Below are 21,762 nucleotides of genomic sequence, written 5' to 3' on the forward strand. Positions count from 1 at the left end.
CAAATTTTTGTACAGTGGAAGGAGGAAGTGCCATTATCAAAAATGACACTGCACTGAGCACTATGGGACTTAACATCTCAGGTCATCAGTCCCCTAGAACTTAGAACCACTTAAACCTAACTAACTTAAGGATATCACACGCATCCATGCCCGAGGCAGGATTCGAACCTGCGACCGTAGCGGTCGCGCGGTTTCAGACTGAAGCGCCTAGAACCGCTCGGCCACTAGCAGCCGGCGAAGTGCCATTATCAGTATACTTAAAAACATGAGAGAGGGGTATGAGTGTTGGTGGAAGGATGGGGGGGGGGGGGCTTTCCAAGATTATGTTTCTACGTTTTCCTTGATTAACTTGGTAACCACAGATTCCAGCAAAAATGTTTTTCTAATACCAAATTAACTACATTAAATTTGCTACAAAAAAGAGATCCTCTTCAGTTTTTTCTCTAGGAGTTACAGTTTCCATGTTGCAGGGGATGGAAAAATAGTGTCTTAGTGACAAAATTAATGTTTGTTGTTAAATGAAGCAGGTTAAGTATAAAAATTAAATGTATGTACCAATCTAACTACAGTAGAGCTGTATTAAGGGATAACTCGTGCTCAGGCAATGTGACAGGCTGGAGAGGAAACCAACCCTTCTACGGCTTGCCTTCTAAATCACTGATGGCACACAGTGCAGATATCCATGGGAGCATTTATTTCCCATGAACTGCACTAACAACAAATGGAATACGTATATGACTTACTAATAATACCAACGCAAAAAAATCGTATGGACATGTTGTTTATAAATCTCTGCAAAATGTTCTACATTGATGGAGGGGGCATCCTGTACATCAGTAGTATTGTTTGTCTGGGAAAGAAGTCTTCCCACACTATGAGCACAGCTTGCTTTTCAGTTTAGATACAGACTATACCTTTCCAGCATTTCTTTTCCTGTTCTCTTATGTGAGTAGACACAATAACATCATTGTGCTCATCTTTGTGTAGTGGAGGTATTATCAGTTTATTGAGTACTTATTTGCAATGGCAAGTAAGCTTTTATGTAAAATATGTCCCTATAAACAATGGCTGGGAAATGCTTAACTTGTATTTTGCCATGTTGCCAGTGACGTGCAGCATTGTTGGGAAAGGGATTGGATTGGAAAACATCACATCTTGTGGTGTCTGTTGTTGACAGCTTACTGTAAAGCTATGTAGCTGAGTTGTAGGATTTGGTGGTGAAGTAGTGAATGACCAGAAAGTTGCTGCACTTTTCTCATCATTAAATGTATTAGTGGTAGACTGCATAAATCTCTTCCATTCAAGAATTGCTGGCACTTGTAGAGAGGGCTGCACTGAGTGGAGCCACTTACCACACATCCACATTGTGTCTTGCAAGGTGGGTGTGAATATTTGTGAAGGAAGGGGCTGCCTCGTGTTCAAGTCTAGAACAATAATCCACTGTATGCATTGCTTGTCTGAAGTTCCATAACACCTATGTGACCTACTTCTGTTGCAAAGGGAGACAGTTTAAGCCTCTGGGTGTCTTCACATTTTGGGAGAACTGAAGTTGGGGTGATACATTTGATACCCCTCATGCCATGAAAAGTATTCCAGCCATTGATAGTGGGGACAATAAAATTGACGTTGTCAAATCCATGTTGACCCCATGTTACACTTGGGGCAGGCTCTTCAGTGTGGTAGCTGGTTCACAGCTCCCTCTGTTAAGCTATTTTATGTAATACCTCACTTAACAACTGCAAATATGTTCTCACATAATAAAGTGAAATTATCTTTGTTGTATAAACATGAGCTCAATGATGTTATTTGTCTATTTACTTAAGAGAGATGGACAGGAAATACTGGGGAGGTATTGTCTGTCTGTAAATGCGACGAAGCGCCACTGTGGCGTCTGGTGTGTCGAGGGAAGTCTCATGTTGCCGGGCTTGTAGTTGATGGCCTGGTGTCGGTTGCTATGGCTGTGAGTATAGCAGACTGCATCTCATCCCAGTGACACAGGGTGAAAGGGTTCCCCATTTGAACCTTGGGAGATGCTGGGATGGCTGGATCCCCACTGTTGTAGTCCTGTGGGGTGGCAAAGAGCTGAGGTGCCCAAGTGCCTGGGTGATCAGGCTGAGGACAGAGATTTGAGGCGTAGCGATGGTAGTGACAGGAGTATTATCAGTACAGTGTTGACCAGCACAGACTGCTTATCACATTGCTGCCGACCTGTTTGACAATGATGGCTGGCCTGGAAAGGGTTTAAATGCAACTGACCCGGCTGACTTTGCAGAAGTACCTGTGCTTGTGTGTCATACAGAAATGTTCTGGAACAGAGGCAATGACAAAAGGGGCTGTTATTGTGCAGAAGTTGGTCAAACCGAAGTGGCCTCCCAGAGGCTGGTCACTGGGCACTGTCCCATGTAAGGAAGTTGATGCGGAAGCAGGTGCACGGCAAAGGGTTGCAACTTTGGCAGGTCACTGTCCCCAGCAGCTGGTGGTGATGGTGGCTTGGTTCCTGATGCTCTGTCCTTGGCTTCAAACACTGCTACAGTTCATTCAATTACAAAGGTGATGTACTGACAAAATCACTCAAGCTTTATTATTTGAGAAAAGTGCTTAGTTCCAAATAATATATTCCTGGAGCAAACATGACTGTCATTGCACAAATGACGTCAGTGCCTAGTTAGACAATGAATTTCAAGTAAACCGGTAAAATGTGGGATAAAAATGAACAATTGCTACAGTAAAGTTTCATACGTACTGAAAACACAAATTTATGCCAGCAAAGCAACTGGAACATGACCAGAAAAAAAGAGGTATGAGAGTTGTTCTTGATTTCATGAGCGAAGTAAGAGATCAGAGTGCAGCTTGCAACAACTTTTATGCGTCTTACACTTTGGGACAGCAGCTACTAAAAAGGAAAATGAGACTATCAAGAACCACACAGTAAGCTAAACCAGAACTTCTGCAGCAATAACCAACTGTGAAGTTTATTGTTTATTTTACTTCACAAGTAACACTGTTGTATTGAGTTACACCTAAAAAAAAAAAATTCATACTTTTGTGCATAGTGACCAAATCAGCAATAGAGATGACAGTAAGCCAGAAGTGATTTTAGATTACAATAGAACTACAGGAATATTTTGGACATGCTATCAGCTAACAAATACTTATACTTGTGAACAGAAGACAAATCAATGACTGATGACTATGTTTTGTGGCCTTCAGTAGATCCCAGTTGGAATGCAAAGAAATTGACAAAAAGGAGAGTGCTCATACAAATCACTTACGAAATGATGTATTGCATCAAGAATTCATTTTCCGTGATCAAACATATCACTGAGGATTGTCAAGAATATCTAAAATACGACAAATATGAGTGCACAACAGCAGGAAAATCTGTAAAATGTTCAAGCTGTAAATTATGCCTATTAAACAATGATTAATTTTCCTAATTGGAGCTGATTGTTTTTTTAAAAAATGTATGTTACTATTTGTAAACCACAATGGGTGAAATGATTCAATATTATGCATGGTGCTGATTGTACCTTTGTACTTAAGTTTTTGAATATTACTCTTGTAAGTAATGTGATTAGGTGTTTCTACCTTTTAAAGAACATTTTAATATCAGTTCACTGTTTTGAAACACTATACATGGTGATCAAACATCTACTCTGCATTCAGAATAGATACTGAAATATGGATGATAGGTGATTGAAAAGTCAGAAACTTTTATTAAATGATTTTTTGTACAAAAACAATTTATTTGTTGAATGTCTCATCTAGTTCAGTACACCCAGTGAACATTGTTTTTCTGACTTAAACCTTTGCCATAATTTTTAATTATATGTGGATTTCCTACCATAAATAAATTTCTTCAAGGACGTGGGCTTAATGTGTTAAGTAATGAAGTTGACTCAGGGTTGACAGGTCACTTCTGCGCAGGATGGTTGGCAGTAGGTGGTTGAGGTGAGGACACAGGCCTGCGGCAGCTTGTTAAAACACATCGGGTCAATTACTTCATTGCAACTTGTGCAACTACACTCATATGCCATGGTATGGTGACCATGTCCCTCGTGGCATGTGACAAAGTAGACACCTGTGACGCTGTTTTGACTCTCAACCAGTCAGCAGGTCCTGTCAAGTGCACCTTGGAATGCTGAAGTATGCAGCCTAGTAGCGACATGCATCCCAATTAGGCATGCCGGAGCCTGCACAAGTGTTGTCAGCAGTGCAGGTGATGGCTGGAACACCCTTCCTGATAGGAAGTCCTGCCCCTACAAATGGTGGCACAAGATTGCCACACCAGCGTAGAAGGGTGAGCAGGAGTTTAACTGCTGCTGGGTTGAACCTGAAGTGGCCAACTAGTGGAGCAACATCAAGTAGTGGGAGGGCTCGATTCCGGTAGATGTGCCATGGTAGCAGCTGGTCAGGCTCGTGGTGCTGCTTGTTGACCCCTGGCGCAGCCATGCTGGGCATGTCCCGCTTGTGGCAGTCAGTGTGCCAGGCTATCAGTATCTGTGCTAGAATGTCACAGCTATTTATATGAGATAGTGGCTCATTTGTTGTGCCTAAGTGCCACTTTTTGTTGTATTCCTGACAACATCTCCATGGCCTGCTCTGGTGAAACTGCTTGGTCCTTTCTGTAAGATCCTTGCTTTCTGTTATGCTGACAAGTTCATGGTGCAATGCGTAAACAGCTCTGTTGCTGTAAGCAATATGTTGCCATCCTCTGCTCATCAGATGCCTATGGCTTCTGCAATGCTGCACTGCTGTTTTTCCATAGAATATTCAAAAAATTGTGGCAGCACTACAGTAGAGTTGGTTAGGTAGTAGTTTAAGTTTATAGTGCAGTTTAACTATTGTTGTGGTGCCAGTTGCATGTGTGCTAGAAACTGCAATGTCTTGGTTTTTTTTTAATAAAAGAAAAAAAAAATAGTCCTGTTTTTGTCAGCAGTGGGTTGTGTACCTGGGTGTGTCTCACATATGTGTATAGAATGTAATAGAATAAAATATGTATTCACCTTAAAACATATGTACGTGGGATGTGTGTTGTCATGTAATTTTTGTATATGTGTACAGTTACTACATTACGGTATACTTACATGGATCCTTGCCAGATGTTAGAAGAAGGCTATAATGTAAGTTACAACTTAAGGAAAGCACATTGTTTTGGAGACTGACCATTGTTTGCAAATCTAATACATTGTGCCACAATGAAACAATATATCACACTGGTAACTTAATAAAGTATTACAGTTTATTATTTTGTATACACCCACATCAAAACTCCAAGTCATCTATTAAAAATCAAACAATGGAAACTCCAAGCTGGAAAATCAACAATATAAGGGAAAGATAAATTGCTATTTTCCATAAAGGTGATGCGTTAAATTGGAGTGAGACACAATGAAAAGACACTTACACATAAATATCTGAAGATGGCCTTGTAAGCTGAAAACCTGTTAACACGAAAAAGTAAAATTGTAGAACAAAAGCAGATTAGTGCCTTTCATTTCTGACTTACTCATAAGCTTTCAGCAAAAGCCTTCGTTAGAAAAGTAAACACGCACACATTCAGTAGCACAAGAAGTCCCTCAGGGACACATAACCGTGATCTCCGGCAACTCGGACCGGAAAGTAGCTGTCATGTAGAATGAAAGCAGTTGTCTGGAGGGAGTGGGGAAGGGGAAGGGATAGCAGGGTATTGGTGAGGGGAGAGATGAGCATGTGTGACAGACTGTGGAGGGACTAGACTACCAACAGGTGCAGCGTTGGGATGCTGTGGGGCAGGGAGGGGGGGAAACGGAGCGTGAAAAAGGAGTGGAGTTGGGAAGGGGAAAGACAGGTGGGTATGTTGGCAGAGGGTGGCACAGAAAGAGTGTGAGGGAACTAGAATAGGAAGGAGGTGATAGGGCAGAGGGGGTGGAAACTGTTGGGTGAAGGGCATGCAGGCATTAGGTTACTGTAGTTTGAGGCTGGGATAATTTCAGGAGCGGAGAATGTGTTATAAAGATAACTTCCATCTGTGCAGTTCAGAAAAGCGGCTGACAGAGGGAGGATCCAGGTGGTTTGGGTAGTGAAACAGCCATTGAAATAAAGCATGTTATGTTCAGCTGCATGTTTTGCCTCAGGGTAGTCTATTTTGCCATTGGCCACAGTTTGGCAGTGGCTGTTTGTCCTGGTGGACAGCTTGTTGGTAGTCATACCAATATAAAAAACTGAAATGATTGCAACAGAGCTCGTAAATGACATGGTGCTTTTACAGATGGCCCAGCCTGTGTTGAGTAGGAATGAGCCTGTGACAGAACTGGAATAGGAAGTCCTGTGTGGCTGGATTGGGCAGGTTGTGCACCTAGGTTGAGATTGCTGGGAGAATTATGGATGTGAGGGGAAATGGCATGGGAGAGCTGTTAGTGGGCTAGGTCTGTAGGATAGTGCTTGGTGAGATCCTCAGCATATTGGGCAAGTTCTTGTCGCTGCAAATACACTGTCCTCTATTCTGCAAAACACCTGTATGGGAGGGATGAGAGCTGTCGAAATACGGGTAATGTTGGTGGGCTTAATGTGGACAGAGGTGTGGATGGAGACATCGGAGAGGAGGAGGTCAACGTTCAGGAAGATGGCATGCTGGGTTACGGAGGACCAGGTGAAGCAGATTGGAGAGAAAGTGTTGAAGTTGTGAAGGAATGAAGATAGGGTGTCTTGGCCCTGAGTCCAGATCATGAAGATATCATCATTGAACCTGAACCAGACTAGAGGTTTGGTGTTTTGGGAGGCTAGGAAGGTTTCCTGTAGATAGCCCATAAACAGGTCGGCATAGGAGGGTGCCATGCAAGTGCCCACGGTTGTGTCGCAAATGTGTTTGTATACTTTCCATTCAAAGAAGTAGTAGTTATGGGGGGTTAGGATAAAATTAGTAAGGTGGTATGGCTCCAGCCACACTTCTGTACGCATTAAATCCAGCAACCGCCAACAGTACCTGCATTTCGACAGCTGTCATCTCTCCCACACCAAAAAATCCCTCCCATAGAACCTGGCCACTCAGGAGTGGCGTGTCTGAAGTGACAAGAACTCCTTTGCCCAGTGTGCTGAGGGCTTCACTAAGGTCTTCACAGGAAGGCACTATCCCCCAGACCTGCAGCTGGAGTCACAAACAATGGTGGTTGACTTTAGGATTGTTCTGTGTAACTATGTCATGCATTTTTACGGCACCCTATGTATGTTCATTAGTGTTCTGAGCGCTGTGCTGTAAATGTAGTACCCAATGTGAGCATTAAATGTTATTGTTGTGGGTTACTTCATGAATTTTAATTCTATTTCTTTTGAGTTGTTGTGGATGACGGTGGTAGTAAACAACAAATTTTACACAAGTAAACAAGAGACATAATATGCAGGGTACGTGCTTTCATCAAGCGCAAAACACATGTTTACGCATATTGCAACTGTCACTTAGAACTTGCAGTTTCTGTGTGTTTTTCAACCTGTGCTAACAGCCGTCATTCGTGGATTGGGCTTTAGTTGCAAAGAGATCTCCCATTCCATTTCCCCTCACACCCTCTGTCCCATTATATCCTACCTATTCTCATTTCCTCGCCCTCTTTCTGTGCTGCTCTCTGTTATCACACTCGCCTGTCTTTCCCCTTCCCCACCCCTCCTCTTTTTTTGCTCCCCCCCCCCCCCCCCCCCTACCCATCTCCCTGCCTCACAGCCTCCCGGTGTTAACGCCTGTTGACAGTTTAGTCCCTGCATGCCCTGCCAGACAGCGCTCTTTTCTCCCCCCCCCCCCCCCCCCCCCCCGTTCTATGCTGCTATACCTGCCCCTTTCCTGCCCCCTCCAGTTTGCTGCTTCCATTCTATGTGACAGCTGCGTTCCATTCCGAGCTGCTGGAGATGGCAGTCATGTGTCTGAGGTTTACATGTTTATGTGAATGAATGTGTATTTAATTTTCTGATGTAGGCTGTGGCTGAAAACTAATGTATGTCTTTTCATTGTGCCTTAACTAGTCATCTGTTATACATTCTCCAAATTTCTTCATTGTATAAAAAGGTTTAATTTTTACCCATTTTGTTATAGCACTTTTAAATTTATTCTGGAGCACTAAATGATCATTTTTAGATAGTTTTTTAAAATATGTGAGACCAAGATACATGTAGCTGTTGTGGACATTTGCTGGTGTGACATATGGCTTGTTAGTTGCATTCCTGTTTCTTGTGTCATACTAGTGTATTGACATTATAAGGTCAAATTTACTCAGGTTTTCTTTTGTGTGTACTAGCAAATATAAACTAGGGACTGTCTTAATGTTAAAGTTTTTGATGTAATGTCTGCATGATTCGATTGGTGTGCATTCTGCAATGCATCTTATGGCCTTTTCTTCGCCTTTAAATACAGTCTTAGGTCCAGGTGAGTTTCACCTTATCAGAATTCCATATGCCAAATGTGACCCATGTTGTCATGAATTGGAAGTAGAAAGTTGCAAATGGATGGACCAGGATATTGTGAAGGTTGGCCGGGTGGTTGAATGCTGCTGGAAGGATATTGATTGGGATATTCCTCATGTCAAAGCATGATAAGATGGAACATGAAGGGTGATATTGCATAATGATATGGCATTCCTTTGTTGTTAGTCAGTAGATATGGTTGAGGTATTAATCACATTAAGATATAGATTAAAAGTTTACTAAAACATATTTCTGCTGCCCATCCCACTTCCCCCGTTGCGCGCACGTGCGCGCGCGCACACACACACACACACACACACACACACACACACACACACACACACCTCCTGACAATGCAGGCATTGAGATAGAAAGAGAAGACAGCAGTGAAGAAGAGAGAATATAGTAATCAGAGGAAAAGAAAATAGTGGAAGAGGAATGAAAGTAGCTATGAAGTAAGACAGAATAAGTTTTAATAGAGCAATAGGATGAGACATAACAGTGTTTGCAATGCCAGTTCCCATCTCAGAATTTCAGGATGACTGTTATTGGGAGGGTTATTAAACAGTTTGTTAGGTGTAGTCATTTCCTTAGCTGCTGTATGGATGTTTTTAGGATCTGATCTCTCTCTCTCTCTCTCTCTCTCTCTCTCTTTCTTTCTCTTTCTCTTTTTCCATGAGGTCTGAAGAAGCAAACTGATAATGTTTACATAGACTTAAAATAATCACTTGCCACTGAATGGATCAATTCAGCAATATAGATATTTAAACATTTCTTGTAAATATTAATGCACTGAGTGGCATTTATGAGAAATATGCCTGTCCAAGAAAATGTAGAGAAATGTCATGAAGGATGGGTAAAGATCGTTTGTAGGAAATAGCATTTAGAAAGGGTAGTAGATTAAACTCTTGCTCCGAGCTTGTTCTCCATGTCAAAGACCTCATTGTTAATGGAATATGAAAGTATGTTTCTCCCGTCGAGGTGTTGACAAGCCTTGTATTCCAGTAGCAAATAACTATTGTATATGGAGTTGACATTTGGTTTACTGACAGTCGTTTTTCTCACGCTTCATTTCCAAGAAACAGGTGGGGGGTGGGGGGGGGGGGGAGGGTGGGGGAAGATATCGGTATTAGAATTGCCCTCCGCCACACTATCAGGTCGCTTACAGAGTGTAAATGTAGATGTAGTGATGACTCATTCTTATTACTGCTATTTTATTTTCATTTCAGATTATTTCCAGATGTGAATATGACTATGATGAAGAACTGGAACAACTTCCCTGAAGAATATTGCTGGTAAAGTATCTGCATATTACATTCTTAATGAATGTATGCAGTAGAGCTGTTTGATTTGCTGAACTGTGTATACAAGTGTTTACATTTACACATTGCAGTGCTATCAGGAGTGTTTTTCATTCCTCTCCCATATTAGGTTTTCTCACATATTTGGGGAAATTACATATGACATGAAAATATGCTAGCTAAATTGAGTTAAAATGTCCATTTCACTTGGTAACATTCACATATGAATGCATATGGTTAGGAATTTCAGTTCTGAACTAAAAAATGAAAAATGTACCTGGAACCTTGTATACCTGTTGGACACAATCAGTTATATGAAATAAACATGGGTGGTAGCATTATTAATTATGCAGTATGTGTGTGAGCATCAATTCAAATGCAAGACTGTGGCATGTTACATTATAAATATTGCTCAGGATTGAGAAATTGGCAAACCAGGTACCATGTGAGTTCAGATAACTCCCTCCCCCCCCCTCCCTCTCCCCCTCCTCCCCTTCCCCCTCCCCCTCTCCCCTCCCCTCCCCTCTCCCCTGCCCTCTCCCCCCTCTCCCCCTGCCCCTCTTTTCCACAAGTCCTGAAGAAGCAAACTAATAATGTTTACTTAGACCTTAGATAATCACTTGCTATTCAGTAGATCAATTCAACAGCATAGATATTCAAGCATTTGAGTCACTTTAGTTCAATATTTGCCCAATTTTATACTCGGTTTGATTCTGAGTGCAAATGGATTCACGCAAACTGCAGTTTAAACACGATAGATGCTCATAAAAAGCCAAAGTACATAGTATAGATTCCTATGGGTGGCAGCATGATGGAATTTGCTGCCCCCTTATCACTCCCCTCTGCACACTCATAGTTCTCAGCCAAGCTAGTGTCACTGTTCACCCTCCATTCCATTTGTGTAGTGCTGTGCTTGAGCAACAGTGAAACACAGATGCCAATATCTTCTAGGATGCAGGTCACATGTAACAGCAACTAATACATAAATAAAAGATTGCAATCATGACTCAGTCCAATTCCCAAACTTTTACTCGTCCCACTATCGAGTGACTTCTGTTGGTACTGTCTCCACAACAGTTCTTTTTGCTGTAATTTATTCCTGTGATAACAGTTGCTGTCAGTTTAATGGGATTTGTTTCGTTTGTTAGACATTTAATTCTGGATTAATTTTCTTTCTTGTTTCATCTGCATGTCACCATCGTGTTCTAAAGCTGGTAATGTTTTCCCTTGGTATTCTAATACGGGAACAGCGACCGAATGTCTCATTTTACTGCATAGGTCATTAGTTTTTCATAACCAAATTATAAATCGAGAATTGGGTTCAGAATCAGATAATGGTTTCTGGAGGACAGCATTTCCATCTTTGACTGCTACCTTTACTTCAAAAGCAGCATAGATGTATAAGTGTACAATATCCTCCATACACGAATGAGAACTTTTATTGGAGACCCATTCAGATGCAACAGAAGTTCGTAAGTTGATAGAATTTAATGCTATTTCATCCTGTGTTTGACAAAATTTTCAGTTTTTTAGCAAGACAGTAGACTGGTGTAGTGGCCAGTTTATGGTTTATTGCATATCCGTTGCACTAGTGTTGTGTGTCAAGTCAAGTGAATCTTCAAGTTAGGTTGATACCTTATCAAGCGCTTCAGCATATCAGAAAATCTTGAGCATGTTCAAATAAAAGTACTGTTTGCTGAGCCCTACCCTTTGGAATTCTTAAAAATAAATTTGTACAAACACTCACCAGCCAAAGCTTCATCTGTAATATTAATCTATTAAACAAGTAAAAAGGTTGACCTCAGCATCAATAGTTTAATCTGCAAATATAAGATGACTATTTTTCGAATAACGAATTGGGGGGAAAAACTTGCCTTATCCGGTAAACACGGTATAACAATAAGGCATGAATATTGGCAGTAGTTCCAGTTATAGTAGGTTATATGAGAGGTTTACGGCCTTTGTAACTAACTGAAATAAGGTCAGGTATGTATGTTTGGAACAGCCACAACAGACAGTCCAAATGGCAATGCAGATAGTATAACATACAGCAGGCAAGTTTGCAGTGAACGGCACCAAATGAACTGATGCTGGAAGACACCAGCTCTTACCAGGTGATAGTGTCAGAGGCCACTGGTAGCAATGTGGGCATAGGAGGAAATATTTATTGTCTAATCCAAAAGTTATGATACTGTAATGTTAACATTATGAGTTAGATAATGACAAAATAAAATAAACTTTAACCACCGATTAGCTGTGATTGACCCAAAATTCATTAAACTAATAATGAAACATGTGAAATATAATGCCATGTCTGGTAGTGTCAGTTGTCTTCATGCTGTTCACTGTAAACTTGCCTATTGCATGTTAAACTATCTGCATTCCCAGCTGGATTGTTGGCTGTGTCTGTTCCAAATATGCATACCTCACTGTATTTCAGTTACTTATGAATAAGGTATGTAGCCTTTCATGTAAACTATTACAACTGGAACTACCACCAGTATTCATGTTTCATCAGTATAGTTATTATAATGTCTGCTGTAACTTAGTTTTTATAGGGTGGTTTGAGAATAGACACAGTGACCAAAACTAGTCATCACCTAATAAATTAAGTATACTTCTTAATGCAACGTATGATGGAATTCCAACCATTTCTTTCAATAAAGAAAAAAATTGTGATCCTGTTTCACCTTAGGCATGCTGAAGGTCCATGAAAATCTGTTTCGTTGGGCTGTATTGTTTGTAAGTCATGGTTTATGTCATTGTGGTATAAGGAGAATGGAATGGAATCCCATTTTCTAGTGTGTTCTGGAAGGTTTTAATTGTGTTCTTTGCAACATTAAATAAATGTTACCCAAATATACAGGTTGTTACAAAAAGGTATGGCCAAACTTTCAGGAAACATTCCTCACACACAAAGAAAGAAAATATGTTATGTGGACATGTGTCTGGAAACGCTTACTTTCCACGTTAGAGCTCATTTTATTACTTCTCTTCCAATCACATTAATCATGGAATGGAAACACACAGCAACAGAACGTACCAGCGTGACTTCAAACACTTTGTTACAGGAAATGTTCAAAATGTCCTCCGTTAGCGAGGATACATGCATCCACCGTCCGTCGCATGGAATCCCTGATGCGCTGATGCAGCCCTGGAGAATGGTGTATTGTATCACAGCCGTCCACAATACGAGCACGAAGAGTCTCTACTTTTGGTACTGGGGTTGCGTAGACAAGAGATTTCAAATGCCCCCATAAATGAAAGTCAAGAGAGTTGAGGTCAGGTGAGCTTGGAGGCCATGGAATTGGTCCGCCTCTACCAATCCATCGGTCACCGAATCTGTCGTTGAGAAGTGTACGAACACTTCGACTGAAATGTGCAGGAGCTCCATCGTGCATGAACCACATGTTGTGTCGTATTTGTAAAGGCACATGTTCTAGCAGCACAGGTAGAGTATCCCGTATGAAATCATGATAACGTGCTCCATTGAGCGTAGGTGGAAGAACATGGGACCCAATCAAGACATCACCAACAATGCCTGCCCAAACATTCACAGAAAATCTGTGTTGATGACGTGATTGCACAATTGCGTGCGGATTCTTGTCAGCCCACACATGTTGATTGTGAAAATTTACAATTTGATCACGTTGGAATGAAGCCTCATCCGTAAAGAGAACATTTGCACTGAAATGCGGATGGACACATTGTTGGATGAACCATTCGCAGAAGTGTACCCGTGGAGGCCAATCAGCTGCTGATAGTGCCTGCACACGCTGTACATGGTATGGAAACAACTAGTTCTCCTGTAGCACTCTCCATACAATGACGTGGTCAACGTTACCTTGTACAGCAGCAACTTCTCTGACGCTGACATTAGGGTTATCGTCAACTGCACGAAGAATTGCCTCGTCCATTGCAGGTGTCCTCGTCGTTCTAGGTCTTCCCCAGTCGCGAGTCATAGGCTGGAATGTTCCGTTCTGTGCTCCCTAAGACACCGATCAATTGCTTCGAACGTCTTGCTGTCGGGACACCTTCGTTCTGGGAATCTGTCTTGATACAAACGTACCGCGCCACGGCTATTGCCCCGTGCTAATCCATACATCAAATGGGCATCTGCCAACTCCACATTTTTAAACATTGCACTAACTGCAAAACCACATTCGTGATGAACACTAACCTGTTGATGCTACGTACTGATGTGTTTGATGCTAGTACTGTAGAGCAATGAGTCGCATGTCAACACAAGCACCGAAGTCAACACTACCTGCACTGGCAGTGGCCAACTGGCGGTGAATCGAGCAAGTACAGTACATACTGATGAAACTAAAATGAGCTCTAACATGGAAATTAAGCATTTCCGGACACATGTCCACATAACATCTTTTCTTTATTTGTGTGTGAGGAATGTTTCCTGGAAGTTTGGCCGTACCTTTTTGTAACACCCTGTATAAGAAGTTAGACTGCTTACAGTACCAAAACAGTACTAGATTTGTGTTTCAGGCTCCATTAGTAGGTGTTGTACACGTGGTCTGACACAAATTAAATGAGACTAGTGCTTCATATTTGTGTACTTACCATGCATGTTCAGCTGGTGGCCATCAGCTTCAAACTTGGGGACCAGTTGAGCCCACCCATTCATTCATTTCTTCCTTGGCACAAAACATTTCTTCATACTGTTTACTGTGAGGCTGCACAGCAAAGATTGGCATTACAGAGGAATGCAAGAACAACATGTATTTAATAAACTAATTGTTAATTTCCTCAGATTTGATCAGTTTTGATTAAATGTAATGTATTGAGGTAGACTGGCTTTTGATTGTCATTATCTTGCAGTTTATATTAAATACAGTGATTTGTATGTAGTGCTAGAATTGAGCACCAAACGGAAGCAAATGTAGAGCAGCTGTGGTAAAATGTATATCATTTATTTGTTGTTCTTAGTTCTGGTAAACAACTGTACATCATGATGAACATTTACTAAATTCATATTTGTCTCTCTTGCTTTGTAGTCCATACCTGTTGGACCCTACTGACAATTTATACCAAACAGTTGGAAGAATGTTTATCTCAGAGGTGAGTTTCAGAAATATTAAAATTAATCAATTTTCCTGTGTTTGTCTAATGTAATAAAGCCAGTGTACTGTTTTGTAAAATTTTCAGCTAATTGCCCAATATGGAACTGATCACATTTACAATTGTGATACTTTCAATGAGATGGAGCCTAATTCCGGAGACTTGGACTATCTTTCTGCTGTCAGTGCTGCTACTTTTGAAGCACTAACCTCTGTTGATCCAAAAGCTGTCTGGTAAGAACACTGCCACACAAAAACTACCACACACAACTCAGACTTGTATATTGTTATTTGTCCAATTGATAAAATGGAACACTCATGTTTGTCTTCCCTTCGTACTTTGGCTCCACTGTGCTATAGAATTGATTACCACAAAAGGTAATGAACAGTTCTCTTTCTTATGGAAGTTAAATTACTGAACAATTAACTGTATTATTAGAATGTCACACTCCATTCAACTCAGTAGAAAATTTGACCATTCAGCTATGTTTATGAAAAATAAGATTCTATTTGTTGGTCTCTTAGTGTTCAGTCAATTCTGAGAACTGGAGACTGGACTCGCATTCGGGAGGACGACGGTTCAATCCCGCGTCCGGCCATCCTGATTTAGGTTTTCCGTGATTTCCCTAGATCACTTCAGGCAAATGCCGGGATGGTTCCTTCGAAAGGGCACGGCCGATTTCCTTCCCCATCCTTCCCTAATCCGAGCTTGTGCTCCGTCTCTAATGACCTCGTTGTCGACGGGACGTTAAACACTAATCTCCTCCTCCTCCTCCTCTGAGAACTGGTTATTACATTTAACATAGAAAACCAATGAATTATAAAATCCAGGATAGTATACCTCCTTCATCAGCAGGCATAGGGGGATAAAGATGAAGAATAATAGCTCATTCCATAAAGTATGAGCTTTATCTCCTGGCAGAGACGTGAGTAATGGCCTTTTGCTGGCCCTTCATTGGACCAATTTAAGTGTGTAATGCATTTTTTATACATGATGAACAACTGTACATCACCCACCATAATTGGTACGCCCTGCAGCAGCAGTGTATTTGAAAGTAATGTGTACTGAACAAGTGCATTGATAACATACTGATACCTCAGAGATCAGTGTACCTGTAAAACCCATCGTATCAAACTGTTATTGAAAATTAAAATGGGAGTAAAGCAGAAATTTTGTAAATTTCAAGACAAGTCTCAACAGTGTGATGGTGCCCATGCCTACTAGTTCTCTGTTGTTGTTTTGTTCTGTATGAAACATAAAGCTTTCAGGTATAACTTGTTCTATGCATTCTGGTTTCTCTGGTGTTTCTCACAAACTGTGGGTGAGCAGGTGGAGATAATCAACATAACCAATATTTTCAAGACAGAATCATTGGCTAATGAAAATATTTTCGCCATAAAATGTAATTATCATCAGAAACAATGTAGGTAATAGTAAAGAGTCTTCTCACTCCTGGTTTTTCACTGATGATTCTTGATTGCAAAGCCATTTATGCTACTTGATATGTGCACTGTCATAGACATTTTTCGCCCATATAATAGTCTTGTTTGGGACCTTGAAAGTCTTAATAGTCTTTGATACACAGCTTCATTTGTTTCTTTGCAAATTGAAGTGTGTCATGCACAGTAATGCAAATTAAACAGCTGGTAGCTCCAGTCCTCCACCAGATCTAATGATGTCACATGGTGTGAAGGGCAGGCTCTACATTTGAAATTGCTAATTCCACCTCCCTTTAAACATCAAGCATCTGTTTTTGTTTTATTTGGTGTCCAGCTCCGTGTCATCATGTCCTGCTAAGTGTATACCTTAGATTTCAGAAAAAAATTCAGTTCACTCTAATTATGAGTACCTCTCTTATAATTGAATATAAGTATGATGATGGATAGGGCAGTAGCCTTCTAGATGATGTTCAACCCAGGTCAAATTTCCCGGCTGCCTTTTGTTTTATCTAGAGCATGTGTTCAGGACAGCTCTCAATTATGTAACTTATTTGTCTTAATGTAAATGCTGCTACATTCACAGTGGACACCACACACATCAGCCACTCTAAAACTTACAGTCTCTCTAGTGAAGTGTAATAAATCCCGGATCTTGGAGACATCCTGTGACACTGGTCTTGATATGCAACACATACCCCACTTTTCTGGCTGTCATCCCCACATTACATCTACGTTCTGCTTACTTTAGCACATGCACAAAAGACATCTTGCCGTCCCTCTCTATAATGGCAGTAAATGTAGCAGTGGGGTGAATACTATTCATTTGATCCACAAACTGCTCCAGTACTGTTTCACTGTGAAACCGTATCAAGAATGTATGACTAATGTATCACTGGAACTTTAGTAGATGAAGTGGAGGGGGGGGGGGGAGGGGGGGCGCTTGAAAGCTTGTTCTTCAGAAAGCCTCACGAAGAACTTTGCAAAATCCTGTGACAATGGGGTTTCCTTTGCTTTGCATCTGTCATTTTATAATATTCATTGTGATGTTCATACTATTCAGACACATTTACATCCAGGACTATAGTGACACAAGGGAACTGACATTCATTACTGCCAAATCTTTCTATTTGCTTGTCAGAAACATTGTGTATAGTATTCTGAATATTGGATGCTGTCAGAAAAATGGAAACCACCATTTTATCTTGGGCATTTATTTGCTTTGTTGTTTTTTACCAACCTGTGCTCCGCATTGTTTAAGTATTTCAGAGCAAAACAGTCTTTGTTACGAAATACATTTGAACTGGTTGTTGTACCACCCTGCCACAATGGAATGGTATAATTTTTACATGGTTTAAGTAATAATTTTGTGCACAGTAAGTGTGATTAAGGGGTATGTTTCCATCTTTTTCTTTCAAATATGTATAGTAGGTCTGTTTCATGTCTCCCTGTAGCATCATAGTTAATTGCTAATTGTTATTAGTTTTTGCTTAGAGTAAGATCTAAGTAGCCATTGTTTGGTGATTATGGATAGAATTAATTGCTTAATAAATAATACTAAATGTTCTCTATGAATTAGTCAATCTTTTGTGATGCTAAAGTTGGGATCCTGACTGTGAATTTAGTAACTATTTTAGTTACTGGTGTTTTGACCCTTTTTATATGAAAATTGTGTTTGTGTAAATGATTTAGGAGTAAAGAAGACCACTCACTGAATAACAGGAGTGTTGACACACACACAAGCACATACACACACAAGACAACACAGGAACTTAAATTGGGTAGACATCTCATTTCATCAGCTAATGTGATAGTTGCCACAATGACTAACAATGGAGAGAAAATTGTACCTGCATTCAAAGAGTACTTTTAATGTTGTTTAGCAAAAGAAATATGTAAGTAACAGATGTAGTTAATAATGAAAATACTGACATAATGTGCCTTTCATGGGCAATGCTTATTGTGACTGAGTGTTCCAGACACAACTCACAGCCCAACAGGCATAGCCCACCTAAGAAGCTCCGAGGTGTAGTCACCCCAAAAGATGCATTTCTCAATAATCTATTACTCTTTTATCAGAAAGCATTTACGAAATACTTTGTACAGGGATTTAGGTATTAGTGAATTCTTATAGCAGATTCTACAGTTGTTTAATTCTAAAATTGAGGTGAACAGTAGTTGCGACTTTCCACAATGAGTGACATATGTAATATTTTCAGGTTCTGGAATCTACATACACATCAGTATTTCCTTAAAAATTATGCTGTTAATAAGTCAACAAAACCAATGAAACTTACATTTTCAGTTGTTTGTGGTGATCATAAATTACACCCCCATTCTCTGATCCCAATATGAATTTAACATTCTGATGCTTACAACAAAGGTAAATTAACCAAGTGGAAGAGCCTTATCTGTTGTATCCCCATCTCTGTACCTTTCTATTATGCTTTGATACATTGTTAATTGATGTTTGATACGTTGATAGTGTTTAAGAAACTCTTTTGTTTCTGGCAGTGTGAATTCTATCCCCTGTAGTAAATACATACCAAGTTTGTAAATGACTTGGTATAGTGCACAAGAATGCGATATATAAGTGTCACAGTTTCAAGAATGGTTGAATGAAATAAAGGCACAAAATGTTTCTTAATTTCAGTTGCCAACACAGCGTCCTGGAAAACGGGAAACATGATGAATTTTTGCAACTTGCGTAAAAAATGCTGGGAGAGGCATGACATCTGATTTGCTTTTGGGCAGAGGCATTTCATTGCCTTCTACTTGACTTTATGCAGTGCCACACTCACTCTGCAACCTTAGTTCGGTGCTTTGCAACTGCCCACTGCTGCTGTTTTGGCATCCGCTACCCTGTCCCCTTACTCAGTCCAATGCAACGACTGGCCTGGCCATGGCCAGCTGAGCCAAGCTCTGCTGAGCTGAGCTGTACGGAGGTTTTTTGTCGATACAGAAATGGCTTGCATGTCTGTTGCTTCAGCCTGGCTTTGTTTCCGTGCTTTGTTGTTGTACTGTTGGTTTGTGCGTTTGTGACATAATTTGAGCAGTGGGGAGCTCTGAAGAGTGTTTGGTGTGGTTTACATTTACACCGAAGAGCCAAAGAAACTTGTATACCTGCCTAATATCGACTAGGGCTCTGTGAGCATGCAGAAGTGCCACAAGAGGATGTGGTATGGACTCGACTAATGTCTGAAGTAGTGCTGGAGGGAACTGACACCATGAATCCAGCAGGGCTGCCCATAAGTCCATAAGAGTGCAAGGGGGTGGAGATCTCTTCTGGACAGCATGTTGCAAAGTATCCCAGATTTGCTCAATAATGTTCATGTCTGGAAGCTTGGTGGCCAGCGGAAATGTTTAAATTCAGAAGAGTGTTCCTGTAGCAATTCTGGACATGTGGGGTGTTGCATAATCCTGCAGGAATTTCCCAAGTCTGTCAGAATGCACAATGGACGTGGATGCAAGTGATCAGACAGGATGCTTATGTACGTGTCACCTGTCAGTCCTATCTAGACGTTTCAGGAGTCCCATATCACTCCAACTGCACATGTCCCACATCATTAAATAGCCTCCACGAGCATGAACAATACCATGCTGACATGCAGGGTCCACGGATTCATGATTCTCTACACCTGTACACGCCCATCCACTCGATACAATGTGAAACGAGACTCGTTTGACCAGACAACTTGTTTCCAGCTATCAACAGTCCAGTGACAGTGTTGATGGGCCCAGGTGATGCGTAAAGCTTTGTGTCATGCAGTAATTAAGGATACATGAGTGGGCCTTGGCACCAAAAGCCCATATTGATGACGTTTCATTGAATGATTCGCATGCTGACACTTGTTGGTGGCCCAGTATTGAAATATGCTGCAATTTGTTGGAGGGTTTCACTTCTGTCACATTGAACGATTCTCTTCAGTTGTCAAACAATGGAAAATCAAGGATGAAATGTAATAATATTATGAAATGGAAAGTTGCTACTCATCATATAGAGGAGATGCTGAGTCGCAGATAGGCACAACAAAAAGACTGTCAGAAATCGTATCATGACAAATACAGGGATTAGCGATCACAAGGCAGTTGCTGCTAGGCTGAATACCGTAACACTCACAACCAGACGCAAATTACATCTATTTGAAAAAAAGCTGATAAAAATGCTCGTAACACCTTTTTACGAGACAGTCTCCATTCCTTCTGATCTGATCATGTAAGCGTATAAAAGATGTGGAATGACTTCAAAGAGATAGTATCGACAGCAATTGAGAGATATATACCACATAAATTAGTAAGTGATGGTACTGATCCCCCATAGTAAACAAAATGTCAGATCGCTGTTGCAGAAGCAATGAAAAAAAGCACGCCGAATTTAAAAGAATGCAAAATCCCCAAGACTGGCAAAGTTTTGCAGAGGTTCGAAATATAACACATACTTCAATGCGAAATACTTTTAATAATTCCCACAATGAAACTCTGTCTCAGAATCTGGCAGAAAACCCAAAGAGATTCTGATCGTATATAAAGCACACCAGTGGCAATACGCAATCAATACCTTCACTGTGTGATAACAATGGTGAAGCCACTGATGACAGTGCCACTAAATCAGAGTTATTAAACACGGTTTTCCGAAACTCCTTCACCAAGGAGTAATCCGCTGAATTACAGGCCCATATCGATAATGTCATTTTGCAGTAGGGTTTTGGAAAATATACTGTATTCGAACATTATGAAGTACCTCGAAGAAAACAATTTATTGACATGTAGTCAGCACGGATTCAGGAAATATCGTTCGTGCAGAACACAACTAGCTCTTTATACTCATGAAGAAATTAGTGCTATCGACAGGGGATGTCAAATTGATTCCATATTTTTAGATTTCCAGAAGGCTTTCGACACTGTTCCTCACAAGCATCTTCTAACCAAACTGTGTGCCTACGGAACATGGCCTCAGTTGTACAACTGTATTTGTGATTTCCTGTCAGAAAGGTCACAGTTTGTAGTAATAGGCAGAAAATCATTGAGTATAACAGAAGTAATATCTGGCGTTCCCCAAGGAAGTTTTATAGGCCTTCTATTGTTCCTGATATGTATTAACAACATAGGAGACAATCCGAGTAGCCCTCTTAGATTATTTGCAGATGATGTTGTCATTTACCGTCTTGTAAAGTCATCAGATGACCAAAACGAATTGCAAAATGATTTAAATACAATGTCTGTGTGGTGCGAAAAGTGGCAATTGACCTTGAATAAAAAAAAGTTTGAAGTTTTTCACATGAGTACTAAAAGAAATTCGCTAAATTTCGATTATGCTATAAGTCACGCAAATCTTAAGGCTGTAAATTCTACTAAATACTTAGGGATTACAATTACAAATAACTTAATTTGTGATGATCACATAGATAATATTGTGGGTAGAGCAAATGAAGGACTTCGATTCATTGGCAGAACATTTAGAAGGTGCAACAGATCTACCAAAGAGATTACTTACACTACACTTGTCTGCCCTATTCTGAAGT

The 21,762-nt window shown here is 40.6% G+C and overlaps 1 protein-coding gene across 8 annotated transcripts in view; it reads left to right on the forward strand.

Moving 5' to 3' along the window:
* LOC126262725 (alpha-N-acetylglucosaminidase) overlaps positions 1–21,762 on the forward strand; it is a 367,572-nt gene that overhangs the window by 68,353 nt on the left and 277,457 nt on the right. For all 8 annotated transcript variants that reach the window (XM_049959519.1, XM_049959518.1, XM_049959521.1 and 5 more), the window contains exons 6-8: positions 9,657–9,722; positions 14,741–14,804; positions 14,892–15,037. In XM_049959519.1, coding sequence (XP_049815476.1) covers positions 9,657–9,722; positions 14,741–14,804; positions 14,892–15,037 — 276 coding nt within the window. The remainder of the gene's footprint in view (positions 1–9,656; positions 9,723–14,740; positions 14,805–14,891; positions 15,038–21,762) is intronic.

This window comes from Schistocerca nitens, chromosome 6, assembly GCF_023898315.1.
Source record: "Schistocerca nitens isolate TAMUIC-IGC-003100 chromosome 6, iqSchNite1.1, whole genome shotgun sequence".
Taxonomy (NCBI): Eukaryota; Metazoa; Arthropoda; class Insecta; order Orthoptera; family Acrididae; genus Schistocerca; species Schistocerca nitens.